A 14,985-nucleotide genomic window follows, 5' to 3' on the forward strand; every position below is an offset into this window, starting at 1 on the left:
CATATTAGATATGAAAGCCCGTGGCTGTGTCATTAATCCAGAATACTTTTTTCTTTTTAAAAATGAAGTCTGAACATATATCAAGTGTGCAGAATGTGGTAGTTATGTATGCTGATTTGCAGCATACATGGTCTACATTCCATCCTTGTGGTAGACATTGCTATAAAGAATTTCAGAATCTACACGATCAGGACTGGGTTTTCTCAAAAACAGCCCAAAATCCATTATTCAAGGAAACTACAATGTCCATGAAACACCGTGGAGTCTGATAGTATATGGTCTGAATTCATCACTTTCAGTGTCCTCCTTAATTTCATTTTCTTTTGACTGTGATTTTTTTTATAGTTACATTTCTCTATATAGGAACATAAAATGTATCCATATGCATACTTTTCTTGGGACAGTGTGAATAAGGCATTTTTTGTTTTATTTTCCACTTTAAAAAATAAATATAACCACCACTGTTGAACCAGTAGGTATTTAATTACTTTTAAGATAAAATTTAGTTTTTGAATATCTGTTATACTATTGACCATAATATTTTTTTTCCAGTTTCTTCAAGATACACTGGATGCATTGTTTAACATTATGATGGAGAATTCAGAAAGTGAAACATTTGACACATTGGTGTTTGATGCTTTGGTAATATATATGTATATTATATATATGTGTGTGTATACATAAACATACAGAGATATATATTGCTTTATAGTGGTTTATTTCATTTAGTATATATATTGCCTGTAAGCAGTGAAACTTTTATGAATCTCAAGTGTTCTGTGCAAATACAATCATGCTATTTTCCAAGGATTTATGGTATTATTGACAACATGAAATACTGTTTTGGACTTTATATCATAGATGTAATCTTAAACAAACATGTTTTCTAAATTTACTTAGGTATCAAAAAACACACTAAAGTCAAATGCCGTGGATTTTCAGACAGCAAGAATTCTGTTGTGCTGTCAACTACAGGCGACCTGTTTCAGTAACCTAGTCTATATTTGAAGACAATTGATAAAGCCTCATTGTTACTCTCAGTTTAAGTCTATTCAAAATTGTACTTTAATCTCCTCCCCTTAAACTTAATATATGGAAGTGAAATCCTATCAGCAAATTATGTTTTATAGATGGAGCTCTCTTCTAATTTTTTTCACCCAAAATGTAAATATTTGAAACGTTGTACTTTCAAGTTAATGAATATCCTTTTCCATTGAACAGGTTTTTATCATTGGACTAATTGCTGACCGGAAGTTCCAGCATTTCAATCCTGTTTTAGAAACCTACATAAAGAAACATTTCAGTGCTACTTTGGCTTATACGTAAGTGATTAAATAACTATGTCATGGCTGAAAATTAGTTACTTAAATAGGCAGTAGAATAAGTCATTATCATATATGCTTACAGTATATTGGTTTGTAGGTTGACTAGACCAGTTTGTTGTCGAACTTACTATTCTGAGGGCCTCTTAGACTGTTAGTAAAAGATGTTCATCCAATTCTCTAATAGTCTTACTTTCTGGACCATTTGAGTTATTTCCGAATTAAAATCTTTTTTTGTTTTGTTCTGGGTTTCTTATCTGAGAAAGATTTTTGTGTCCATAGCTAAGTGGTTTATCATATACGCAGGTATGATAGATTACAATCATAGATTGCAAGTATGATCAAAGAGAAAGGCTTTCCATGAGTAACTAGAAGATGGTACTGCATTAGCATATGCTGCTGAATCTCCTTGATCTTAGTAATCAACCACATATGTTAAGGGTGAAATTGGTTTGTGATGAATCCTATATTTGAATTGTCTAGGCTCTTGCATATTGTAAGAATAATCTTGAATTGCACTTAAGAGCTATTCCTGGTTACAGTTACACATAGTTGCTATGGAACTCAAGAGATTTACAAAGATCCAGTTCTATAGAGCCTGTGTCCTGAGCACACTCTTCTATTGCAGTGAGTCTTGAACCCTTTACACACGGCAGGAGAGAAAGTTGAACAACTTTCATATGTGCTGTCTCTGATGTATTCTTGGCATCACCTGGCTTGACAAAGTTCCAAATAGCGCAGTCTTGGGAATATGCTGGAATTTCCAGCACGTATACACTGTTGAAACAGTGACGTCTATGCTGGCTTGGGCATGTCGTGAGAATGGCTGATGGTTGGATTCTGAAAGATCTCCTGTATGGAGAATTAGTGCAGGGAAAGCGCCCCAGAGGGAGACCACAGCTGCTATATGAGGATATCTCCAAGAGGGATCTAACAGCCTTGGAATGGACATTAACAGCTGGGAAACCTTGACCTCTGATTGTTCAGCATGGTCTTCTCCAATTCGAAGAGACACTTGTTCAGCAGGCTGAGGCAAAGAGGCAGTCCCAGGACCAGTGAAATCTGGGGACTGAATGTATGGAAGGGATTGCCACTCCCAAATTGGCCTTTTTAGCCACATCAGATGCTGCGTTTAGGACCTCTTTCCAGAGCATGACACCATAGTCTTTTGAGACTGAAGGATGACAATGATACTCAAGAGATTTACTACCTTGCCTCTAAACAAGCAATCTATTCCCTTGCTTGGCAAGAAGCCTCATTGAATATTTTTGCTTTGCTTCCTTGGTATGGGTGCTGGGAGCCCTGCTGTCATCATCACCCGATTCCTCCAGTTGTTCAAGTGATACCTGTGTTTGATCAGCCTGTGGTGATTGTTGACTTTGTGTTTCCTGAGATTGATAGTTCCATAAGATCTGCTTGACCAGCTTCTTCAGATTAAAATTCAGACTCAGCATCTGAGTTTTGGACTACGACAACTGTAGAGAACCATAAAGATATCCTTCAAGAAAGTACGTGAAGATCAGTAGCAAAATATGTCCTTAGTCTAGGAAAATGAGATACAGATAGTTCTCACTTACTAACTGCAATATAGACTGGCCGTGGCACGACAAAACCGCGCTCCACTAAAGCGCGCCCGATTAAACCGCGTCGCTGACATCATCATCAGGGCGACAACAGTGACCGCAGAGAAAAAAGGGCGCTTTAAATAGCGCTTTGAAAGCAAGCCGATTCAAGTTAAGGTAAGGGTTAGGTTTAGGGTTAGGTTTAGGGTTAGGTTAAGGGTTAGGGTTAGGGTTAGGATTAGGTTTAGGGTTAGGTTAAGGGTTAGGTTTAGGGTTAGGTTTAGGATTAGGTTTAGGGGGGTTAGGTTTAGGTTTAGGGGTTAATTTTAGCTTTAGCGTTTACAGCGTGCTTTTTTCGTCGCACTGTGATGACGTCAGCTACGCGGTTTCATCGAGCGCGCTTTAGTTGAACGCGGTTTTGTGGTGGAACCGAGACTGGTACCCTATTGCTAAGCAGTGTGGTCTTAATCTTCTTCCTGAAGAAGCTGTTTGTGCCATTTTGTTTGTAAATAAACTCTGTATGAGTATGGACAGATACAGAAACATACTTCATTTGATTACACATAAATATTTGTTGCATTATTCTAAAACCTTTGTTTAGAAAACCTGAAGAAAGAAGAATAGTTTAAAACTATTTGTAGTATATCCAGAAATGTCTTCCCAGTAAACAGAGAAAACGATGAAAACAAGTCTTCATACTACATTTACTGGCTTGTCAAAATGTGAAAAAAAAATGCAGTCTCTGTCATGGAGAAGTTTAACTTACAAGTGCTCTGACATTTGTGTGCAAAATGGATGCAGCTTCGTGCAATCTTCTTTAGCATTGATCCAAAAAAACGGAGGCATCTTTTTATACGTCTTTTGATTCTCTATTGAAGTTCTTCTTCCTTTTTATATTTTGTTTCACTTTCTTTTTTAAAAAGATTTTTTTAAATCCTGCCTTTATTATTTTTAGCGTACCTTGGGTTTTCTTTTTATTCTTTATTTTCTTTTGTTGTCTCTGAAAGTTCTCTGAACACAAATCGTGATTATGCTGTATGCTAGTGTATCCCATTGTATGTATGATCTATATTTTTCTTTTTCTCAGAAAACTGACAAAAGTTTTAAGGACTTATGTGGACAATGCTGGTGTCACTGATCAACTATTCAAGGCTATGAGATCGTTAGAATATATCTTTAAATTTATTGTGCGATCAAGAATTTTGTTCAACCAGTAAGTATTATAACACCTTTGTCCATAATGCAGCCTTCAAAATGCTTGTTTTTATAGTAATGGTTTTATATTAAATTATATAAGATGTTCTTTTGAGATATACAGTAATCATTGCCAGTTTCATTAGTTGTAGCTGAAAAGAACACTGAACGTTTAGCATAGAATGTTAGTCAATTCTTTTCTTGCTGACTAATTGTTAACTGTTAAGCTGTCAGAACTGCATTGTGTCTAGCATTTACAATAATACAATAGCAGAGTTGGAAGGGACTGTGGAGGTCTTCTAGTCCAACCCCTTGCCTAGGCAGGAAACCCTACACCATTTCAGACAAATGTTTATCCAACATCTTAAAAACTTCCAGTGTTGGAAAATTCACAACTTCTGGAGTCAAGTTGTTCCACTGATTAATTGTTCTAACTGTCAGGAAATTTCTCCTTAGTTCTAAGTTGCTTCTCTCCTTGATTAGTTTCCACCCATTGCTTCTTGTTCTACCCTCAAGTGCCTTGGATAATAGTTTGACTCCCTCTTCTTTGTGGCAACCCCTGAGATATTGGAACACTGCAGGGACGTCTCTCATAGTCCTTCTTTTCATTATAAATATATTTTCAATCTATAAATTTCATTTATAGATTTCCCTGACATTGTATGCCATATACTAAATAAATAAATTGTTAACTCAGTGTGTTATACTTGGCAAGCCGTGTAATAATTATTTGAATTATTTGACAACATTTCCCAAAATTAAGTATTATGCCCTGCAATGTACTAATAGAATATTATTGTAATTTAATTTTACTTGATGATATGAATACTTAGAAAAGTTAGAAACAGTTTGGTCCAGTAATGCACCAGGCCAGAATGAAGGAGACTATGAGTTGTAGTTTTGCCTTAGGCATGAAAGATAGTTTGGTAACTTTTGGCAGTTACTCTCTCTCAGCCCAATTTATCTCACAGAGTTTTTGAGGAGAAGGGAGGAGAATTAGATACTTTTGTCTCATTGAGTCATTAATAAAAATAATGAGAGTGGTGCAGTGGTTAGAGTGCAGTACTGCAGGCCACTTCAGCTGACTGCTAGCTGCAGTTCGGCGGTTCAAATCTCACCGGCTCAGGGTTGACTCAGCCTTCCATCCTTCCGAGGTGGGTGAAATGAGGACCCAGACTGTGGGGGTGATATGCTGACTCTGTAAACCGCTTAGAGAGGGCTGAAAGCCCTATGAAGCGGTATATAAGTCTAACTGCTATTGCTATTGCTATTTTTTAAAAAACTAAAAAAATAGTTATGCTACCCGAGTTTTGGTAATTATTATCTGATACTTTCGAATACTATGTAGAAGTAATTTGTACAACAATGCCACTTATTAAGGAGGAAAAAGACTAGTAAGATAAATGTGATTTTTTTTAAAACAGATTTACTGATGAGATGTATAAAGATTTATTGGTAAATATATTTTCTTGTCAACACCTATCTATTTTTAAAAAAATCAGAATCAGCAGGGGGCTTTTCATACTGATTCATATCTAAATTAGTATCCTCTATTTCGCTGTTTATTTCAGTTCTCTAAGTTCATGGTTCTTTTTGGGAGGGAGATATTTCAGTTTTAGGTCTCTCTATTGTTTATCATTACCATGTTTTTATTAAAAATAATAGGCTGATTTTTGTCAGTTACTGAACTATTTAAACCTAGTTTGTGGGAGTTTAAATAATATACTGGATGAGGCCTAGAAGTTCTTTGGAATAAATGAGAATAATTTGTTAAGTAACAATAATTTCCTATTGTTCACAGTACTTTATGTCCAACAATTTAAACATTCTAAATTAAAAAAGGCTAATATCTGCATCCAGTACAATATGACACTCAATTTTGGACTAATGTTAATATAAACAACAGCGAATAATTATATGTTTTTAAGGGTAGTAGAAATAAAAATTGTATCCTGATTGTCTTTGGCAATGTATGATGCTCTTTAAAAAAACAGTGTTGTGATGTTACATCTAAAACTTATTCAGAAGACAGGTAGTGCTTGTAAAAGATATATGGGGAGTTCCAATGACTCCCACAAGCCAATCAGGAGAGGATCTTAATAAGCATCAGCTGAGCGTAATCATCTCCTATAATTATGCAGTTGTTCTTGCCGCTGAGTAGCCCTTCGACGGCGTGCATCCTGGAACAACTCACAGTTGGTTTCTGGATCACTCTCCCTTGTCTCCTCCCCACTGATCCAAGGCTCAGGCGCCACCTGTTGGCCAACCAGTCTCTGCGCCCTGCTCGGAGTCGGCACCCTGTCCAGGGTCCTCCACCTCCTCCAGGGCCGACTCATAAGACCCCTCACTGTCGGAGTCTGGCGGCAGCTCCAACGGCTCCTGCCGGGTCACAACAGGGAACCATGTGACAAAAAGGTTTGTATGTCAGTGTAATCCACCATAGCCATAATTAGTGTGCAATAACCTATTCTTGATATGGTGGAAGAATAAGAAGGCTGGTAAAGGAGGGTGTTGAGAGAAAGGAGTACTCGTTAATTAATTTTAATGATTGTACTCTTTGTAAATGTTTTGGTGTTATTTGTTTTTCTCAGATTGTATGAGAATAAAGGGGAAGCCGACTTTAGGGAATCCTTGCTTCAACTCTTTAAGTCTATTAACGAAATGATGAACAATGCCTCCGAACAGACGGTTACAGTAAAGGTATGTTTTGGAAACAGAAGGGCCCTTTTATTTTATCTATAAAAATATTTAGTTTTACACATTGCAGGAAATTTTATATTTTACTTTGAAAAATGACGTTCAAAACGTGTCCAGAGAATTTTCAGTAGCCTGAAATTTGTAATGAAACTTTTTTTTTCTGTAGATGTATTTGTTGCTGAAATTAATACTCTAGTGTGTTAGTATCGAAGTAGGAAATTTGTCCATATGAATCAATGTTTCTTTCTGAATTGACAACATTACTGTGGCAGAGCTCTGATATTGTTATTGCTATTGATTTGTATGAACTCAAGTGAGTTAATTATACCTTCTTAAGCCCTATATTCTCTTACACAAAGAAAACATCAGAACAAAATCATCTTAGCAGCAGAAGGCAAAGAAAATGGATACTGGCTGAGACGATACTTAATAACTTTGAAGAGTGTTGGGGTTATGGGGAGTTGGATGATAGTATTTGCTTTTTGTTCCCTCCCAGCATACCCTGGGATTTGGAACAGATTGTTTAGAGAGGTGTGTGTGTGTGTGTGTGTGTGTGTGTGTGTGTGTAGTATGGCATTTTATTTTTCCTGTCTCATGTTATCAGAAACAATGCTATGATAGATAGGTAGGTAGGTAGGTAGGTAGGTAGGTAGATAGATAGATAGATGATAGATAGATAGATAGATAGATATGATAGATAGATAGATAGATAGATAGATAGATATGATAGATAGATAGATAGATAGATAGATAGATATGATAGATAGATAAATAGATAGATAGATAGATAGATATGATAGATAGATATGATAGATAGATAGATAGATATGATAGATAGATATGATAGATAGATAGATAGATAGATAGATAGATGATAGATAGATAGATAGATATGATAGATAGATAGATAGATAGATAGATAGATAGATAGATAGATAGATAGATAGATAGATAAAGAGAGACAGACAGACAGAAAGACAGATAGTTCTTGGAGCAATTGATGATTTATGAAATTACAATTCTATTAATTCATATCAATCTAGAAAATAGTCCTTTCATATTCTGCAACATAGCATTTAGTCACTGAAATATATAATAAGTCTGCTTATGAACTGTCATTTTCATTAAAGGATGATTAACTTTATAGTGGCTGAATCTCCTAACATACTATAGAAAAAACTATATAGCAAATCTGCAGTCACCACTTAACAGAAGGCAAAATAAGATTTCAAAATAGATAACTTCATACCAATGTATGTTTGTCTAATTAATAAGTTTGAATTTAAAATTGAAAAGCCAGATAAATTTTGAGCAATGTATGTTTGTCTAATAAGTTTAAATTGAAAATGGAAAAGCCAGGTAAAATTTGAGCATGTTTTGTGTGTGCGTGTGAGGGGTGCATCACATCTTACTCTTTTCATTATTTATCTTCTCCCTCACACACAACCACATGCTTACTGTGAGGTTACGGTATCCTATCTGGATTTAATAAGTTTAATATTATTTCTACTCTACTTATATGCAAAGTAATTTCTAGTGTATTATGAAGCAAGTAGGCTTGAGTTAGGAAATCTTTTTCATAAATGTGGAGTTGAAAATTAGTTGTTGAATGTGAGAAGAGTAATATATAATGGAAGTAAAGCATTCATGAAAATAAATGGGATAAAATATTGTTTCAACACGAACAGGGCATAAAATAAGGGAGTGTGATGTTTCTTGGCTGTTTAAGGTGTTTATGAATAAATATGTTAGTATTCATGATATTTTTCAAGGACATATTACTATGTTGTCTATTTATCGGAATGATTTGCAGGGATAGTTAGATTTTATGATGCAACAAAATATTGATCTGAAGACCAATGTAGCAAAGACCAAGATTGTATGTCAAAATGGGTTGAATGATTGCCTGTCATATGTAAATAGCAAAAATAAGAGCAAGTAGCTGAATTTATATAAACTGGTAGTTTGCTGTAGTTGGAAAAAGAGATGGAGAAATAGATTTGTGTATGTCTGGTCAGTATTACTTTTAAGTACGAAAGGCGCTGAGGTAAATACCTGGAACCTTCATTTAACAACAGTAAGTTAACAGCAAGTTCAGAACACGCGCGCTGGACAGCGCCGTCTGACAGCTATTTATACTGATAGCTGTCATGCGGGCGGCCAATGGAGTGACCGCAATTCTCCCGCCGGCCGGCAGCCGCGCCAGGACCAATCAGCCTTCTGCAAGGCGTGGCTTGGCTGCCGGTTGCGTCAAGAGGACGCAACAATTACCTTTGGTGACTTCCTGTAGTCAGTAGAGAGACTGGTTTAACACAAGATCACTAGGGTAGCTTGGGGCTTAAGCACGAATGAAAACCAGGGTCTAGAATGATGACATTGTATCAAGCTGGCTTTCTGGAGAAAGTGGTCTAACAATATGGATATGGTAAAAGAAACAGAGAAAAAGTCATGTATGATTTAAGATGGATTAAACACAAAAACGAGTGACTATTTATTATGAAAGTATTACATTGTGGTGATTTGACCACGTAGTCATAATGAATGATTCAAATAAGTAAATAAAGGCTGAATGGGTCAAAATGAAATGTTACAAAAGTTATAATTGGGTAGAGAAAGGGGATGAGTGGATAGATGAATATTTTGTAATGAATGATGATTTACATTACAAGATAGAAAGATACATGACTGGTACTTATGTAATAGCGTTCCTTTTATTACAATGGTATTCTTTTTCTTATGTTATGGTTTTTTATTTTATTACAAATACTTTTCTTCTGTATTGTGCAAAACATTGCTTACCCTGAAAAAAAGCAGAACTATTGGTATGTGTATAAGGTATATAAGTGAGTAAATGAGGATCAAATCACGTGAGCAATATATGAAGAAAGAGTGAATGGATTAAGAGGAATAGGGAAACCAAGAAGGTTGTGATTGGATTGGGTTCATGAAAAGTTCAAAGCCTAATAATGTAAAATAAATAAATAAATAAATTAACTATATTTTTATTTCACTTATTCCATTCTTTTACCTTAGTATTTCTTACTTCCTTTTGTGCAATTTTCATGTTGTTGTGAAAGAGAATAGCATGATGAGTATATTTGTACATAAAATCAGTGCATATGAATTTATTGCCTATTCTCACCCATAAGAGCCGAGGTGGCGCAGTGGTTAGGTTGCAGTACTGCAGGCCACTTCAGCTGACTGCTATCTGCAGTTCAGCAGTTTAAATCTCACCGGCTCAAGGTTGACTCAGCCTTCCATCCTTCCGAGGTGGGTGAAATGAGGACCCAGACTGTGGGGGCGATAGGCTGACTCTGTAAACCGCTTAGAGAGGGCTGAAAGCCCTATGAAGCGGTATATAAGTCTAACTGCTATTGCTATTGCTATATATTTCAGATAGCTCTGTTTGTTGGTTTATAGTCCCAAACTAACAGTGTGTCAATTACAGACACTAAGAGGCAGTTAGAACATCCAAGTTCATCTTCCTGTTTAGATGACATCACAACACAGTAGTAATTATAGTATGGGAGACTGATATCTAATAAGCGTGAACAGTAATGTAGAATAGGAATTTGGTAATTTTTAATATGCTACCTAAGTGTAATGAAGGATTAGCTTTTTGTTCTGTACTGGTATGAGATTATGAAAATGTGTGTTGTCATTAGGCTGATTAAATTCCGTTGTCCTTCCTGTGATGGGAACACGGATATGAACCTTGGCTCAGTGATGTGCAAGAATGTTAATTAATAATTTTAATTCATAATGTTGATTTAAGAAGTTAACAAACTGTTTAATTGTTGGTAATTGTTTCTGATGTTCAGTTGGTATCTGATAACTATTGCCTGAAATTAATATTCCCTCTTTTCAAGTATATCAGCATCTGGGAATAGCTAACATAGTAATGATGCCACTAATCATGCAGGATCTCATCTCAGCTATAGCTTGCAAATAGAGTAGAGGTCGCATTTGCTATTTGGCTTTCATAAGACTTAGCTTTGACCTTGTATAAAGTTAATCAGCTTTCTAATTTAAATTATTCTAGAGTCCCCCTTATTTTCTTTTACTTTTTAAACTAAGCCATAATTCAGATAATTAAATATTTTAATTATAATTTGAAACATTAGTCATCTGTTTGCATTGTCATCTTTAATTTATTTTATAAAAGTGAATGCTATTTATTTCAAATCCACTGAAGACTTGCTGTAGTAGAATTTAAAAAAAAATACAGATAATTAGCATAAATGCTAATTATTAACAAATATACTAATCATTAATTTAGCAAAACTAAACTGAAGTGCAAATTATTTTAGAACACTGATAGGAATCCGTTTCAGTCCTGGTGTATATGTAATAGAATATTAGCTTATATGCAGGTTATATTAAAACAACAATTTTACATTTTTAAAGAAATATTTAATTTATCCAAAGCTCAGGTGCCTTTTTTAAATATACAATGTCGTTTTTTTCTAATAAAATTGTAGTAATTCTCAAAGGGAAAAAAAAAACCTTTTTTTTTGCTGGTTCACGTAATTTGAAAGCATTTCTTTCAAATTAAGAGGCATTTTTGTTTTATCTCAAAACTTCAAAATTATTATTAGAGTATTCATATTTTTAAAATTCAAAATGAAATTTGCAGGAACATTTATCTCAAAGCTATCACTAATATTAGTAAGATACAATTTCCAACAGTAAGATAATACCGTACTGATAAAGTAGCTTCCAGAATTTGTAAATTAGAAAAAGCTTTCTAATTGGAAACAACTTCATGTTTTTTTAAGTCTTTCTCTTTTTATTTCCCTTCCTCCCACTTTTTGTCTATATATGAAAAAACCATGTAGTTTTTTGGGCAACAATCAGTGGTGGGTTTCAAAAAAATTTCGAACCTACTCTGTGGGGGTGGCCTCCTTTGTGGGAGTGGCTTGCCAGCCATGTGACCTAGTGGGAGTGGCTTGCCGGCCATTGTTTTCTCTCTCTCTCACTCTCTTTCTCTTTCCTTCCTTTTGTCTCTCTGTCCCTTTTTCCTTTTTTTCTTTCATCTCTCTCTCACTTTTTCTTTCTTTTTTTCTTTTTTATTTCTTCCTTTCTTTCTCTTTCTCTCTCTCTCTCTCTCTCTCTCTCTCTGTGTGTGTGTGTGTGTGTGTATGAGTGGTGGGTTTCAAATTTTTTTGGAACCTCTTCTGTGGGTGTGGCCTGCTTTCCGGGTCCACTGGTGGAACCTTTTCTAACCGGTTCGGTAGATTTGATGAACTGGTTCTACCGAACTGGTGCGAACCGGTAGGAACCAACCTCTGGCAACAATATATTATACATTCTTCTAGGATATTTTTTAATTCTTTACATTCTAGCCTACACTCATGGTATTTCTTGGTTATTAGCATTGAGATACTATAACTTGGTGTGACTACACTTAACTTTTAGAGATTAATGAAGGTCAGTTACCAGCAACATGTTATAATATATTGATTATATTGTTGTCTGTAGGTATTTAGGTGCTGTTTCTTTAGAAACAGAAAAGTAATACAGTTGTACAAAGGAGGTAATTCTAGATATATTTAATTGTGCAGAACATGTTTAAGTGGTCAGTAGAGGGGGCGTGCCTATGCGCCCTGTCATTGTATTTTTATTCTCTTATTCTTGTTCTCGTTTTTGTTTGACAAATTTCAATAAATAAGTAAAATAAAATAAATATAGAATATTTACGGAATTAGTTCCATTCTTTCTGAGCATATTTATAGTTGCTTGAATTTTTACTTCATACTTTGCTAACTGAAATCAGTGTAATAGGCATCATCTTGATAAATATGTAAATTAAAAATTACTTCATGCATTATTCAGAAAAGCTTATTTTGTATCATTGATAGCTGTTATCTTATGTAAAGATATGCTAATGATTTAATTAAAATAATTACACTGAATAATGTACCCTGAACTTTACCCCAAAGTACTTCATATTAATCATCAGACATAACTACATTTTAGTCACAAAGACAGTTATAATTTTGATGGTTAATAGATAACAAACTTGGGGCCTGATTAACTCACTCTAAAGCTGCAAGCAGAATTGCCTTAGTTCTGAGTTAGTCTCTGGTTTCCACTAGAAGAATAGTGTCGTCTGCTTAGTACATTTGTATTCTCATGTGAACGAATCTTTAAAGCAAAGAATCAAGGAAGAAAAATAGACTTATTCTATTAAAGCTGTAGGCAAATTAAAATAATGCAGGTAATATCATAGAGCAAAAAGCTGAGCTCCTCAGAATTTAGGGAACCTCCTGTAATGTTACAGGAAGAAAGAAAATTCATTTGAATGAATCTATATCTTGCAAAATAATATAGTATAATATTTTTTCCTTTATTTTTAAAAGGTATTTTAATTGTAAAGATTTGTTGATGTTGTTAGACTTTGTCCTTCTCTTTGCTTCAAACGTTTGGCATCATGAAGCTCATGTTTATAAAATATGACATCTTAGAAAATTATAATTTTTCATCCAGAATAGATTTAAAGTCCAGTTATCTATTTCTTCCTGGTAGCATGTTTAAAAATAATACTGAATTATCTCATTGTGTAAAATTCTGCCTTGTGCACTTGGTACAAATTAACAGCATTGTAATTCTGGTATGAAAACTGTACAAAAGCTGCTAACATTTATTTCAAGTCAATTATTATGTCTAAGTATTACATAAAATCGATGGAAACTCTACAATATTACCTATGATTTTTTAAAATCTTCTGATGCTGCAAAGATAGAAAAATTGCATAGGAACCAATGATATAATCAACTGTAAAGGTGGAAGAAAACAAAGCTCTATCCTAAAATTGCTGCGTTGAAGGTTTTATTTGATAAATTGAAAGAGGATAACTGCAGTACAGTGGTTCGCAACTGGAGATAAAGAAGGAATAAAGAATATCAGTAGTGGAAATCGAAACAAATGGAAAAGGCTAAAATGACAGTGGAGGAATGTGAAAGAGTATTGTGAGTCAGGGATTGTGGTAACCTCATTCTTTAAGTCCAGAGAGTAACATAGCAGGTAGCAAAAGAAGTAATTGCCTAAAGCTATTGGAAAGCTAAATAACATTATTGGAAAGGGTATCAGAGAAGCAGTGGCAAGGAGTGCTTTAAGGAATTCAACTGTATGATTTAATTCTTCTTTAAATAAATTATTCTGCTTATTTTTAGGGAGCTGCTCTTAAATACTTGCCAACAATTGTGAATGATGTAAAGCTTGTTTTTGATCCCAAAGAACTTAGGTACGTATATGACATATGTGTATTATGTATATGTCTAAGACCAGTGGTGAAATTCAAAAATTTTCCTTAGCGGTTCTGTGGGTGTGGCTTGGTGGGCATGGCTTGGTGGTCATGTGACTGGGTGGTCATGGCTTGGTGGTCATGTGACCGGGCGGGCAACAAGCAGGAACTTCACAGAGTCACAGAGAGCTCAAAAACAAACTATTACACGTTACATAAAAATAACACAAAAGCTAACAACTGACTCACACACAATGCAAAAGCAGCTGGACTTCACACACAAAAAAGGTGCCTATGATTTCGGCACAGCTGATTGTCATACAGCTGATTGTCGGAACCTTTTTTCTTTTACTTTTTAAAGCATTTTTTTTAGTACTTTTTACTATTTTTTTTACTTTTTTACTATTTTTTACTAGAGCCGAGGTGGCGCAGTGGTTAGAGTGCAGTACTGCAGGCCACTTCAGCAGACTGCTATCTGCAGTTCGGTGGTTCAAATCTCACCGGCTCAAGGTTGACTCAGCCTTCCATCCTTCCGAGGTGGGTGAAATGAGGACCCAGACTGTGGGGGCGATATGCTGACTCTGTAAACCGCTTAGAGAGGGCTGAAAGCTCTAAGAGGCGGTATATAAGTCTAACTGCTATTGCTATTGCTACTGGTTAGAACCAGTAACATTTTTATTACCAGTTTGGGCGAACCAGCCCAAACCTGTAGCATTTCACCCCTGCCTAAGACTATGCTTTTTTTCCTACTTAATAATAATTCTCTTTGAACGTGAGATGGTCCTAACCTTAAGTTAAGGATTGTGTTGGAAACATTTTCTAGGCTGTTAGTTTATTAATGGTAAAGCTTCCTTCAAACGGAGCTCTACGTCCAGAGGTGGGTTGCTGCTTGTTTGGCCCAGATAGGGCAAATTGGTAGTAGTGGCGGTGGGAGGCTGTGTCCACCCTCTCAGACGCTTCTGCG

At 35.3% G+C, this 14,985-nt stretch overlaps 1 protein-coding gene across 3 annotated transcripts in view; it reads left to right on the plus strand.

Moving 5' to 3' along the window:
- Positions 1–14,985, plus strand: part of DOCK1 (dedicator of cytokinesis 1) — a 457,702-nt gene that overhangs the window by 118,712 nt on the left and 324,005 nt on the right. For all 3 annotated transcript variants that reach the window (XM_087725976.1, XM_087725977.1, XM_087725978.1), the window contains exons 20-24: positions 553–642; positions 1,222–1,322; positions 3,972–4,097; positions 6,670–6,778; positions 13,951–14,021. In XM_087725976.1, coding sequence (XP_087582102.1) covers positions 553–642; positions 1,222–1,322; positions 3,972–4,097; positions 6,670–6,778; positions 13,951–14,021 — 497 coding nt within the window. The remainder of the gene's footprint in view (positions 1–552; positions 643–1,221; positions 1,323–3,971; positions 4,098–6,669; positions 6,779–13,950; positions 14,022–14,985) is intronic.

This window comes from Thamnophis sirtalis, unplaced genomic scaffold, assembly GCF_051295495.1.
Source record: "Thamnophis sirtalis isolate CommonGarterSnake01/CBP01778 unplaced genomic scaffold, rThaSir2_p1.2 scaffold_11, whole genome shotgun sequence".
In the NCBI taxonomy this organism is placed as follows: domain Eukaryota; kingdom Metazoa; phylum Chordata; class Lepidosauria; order Squamata; family Natricidae; genus Thamnophis; species Thamnophis sirtalis.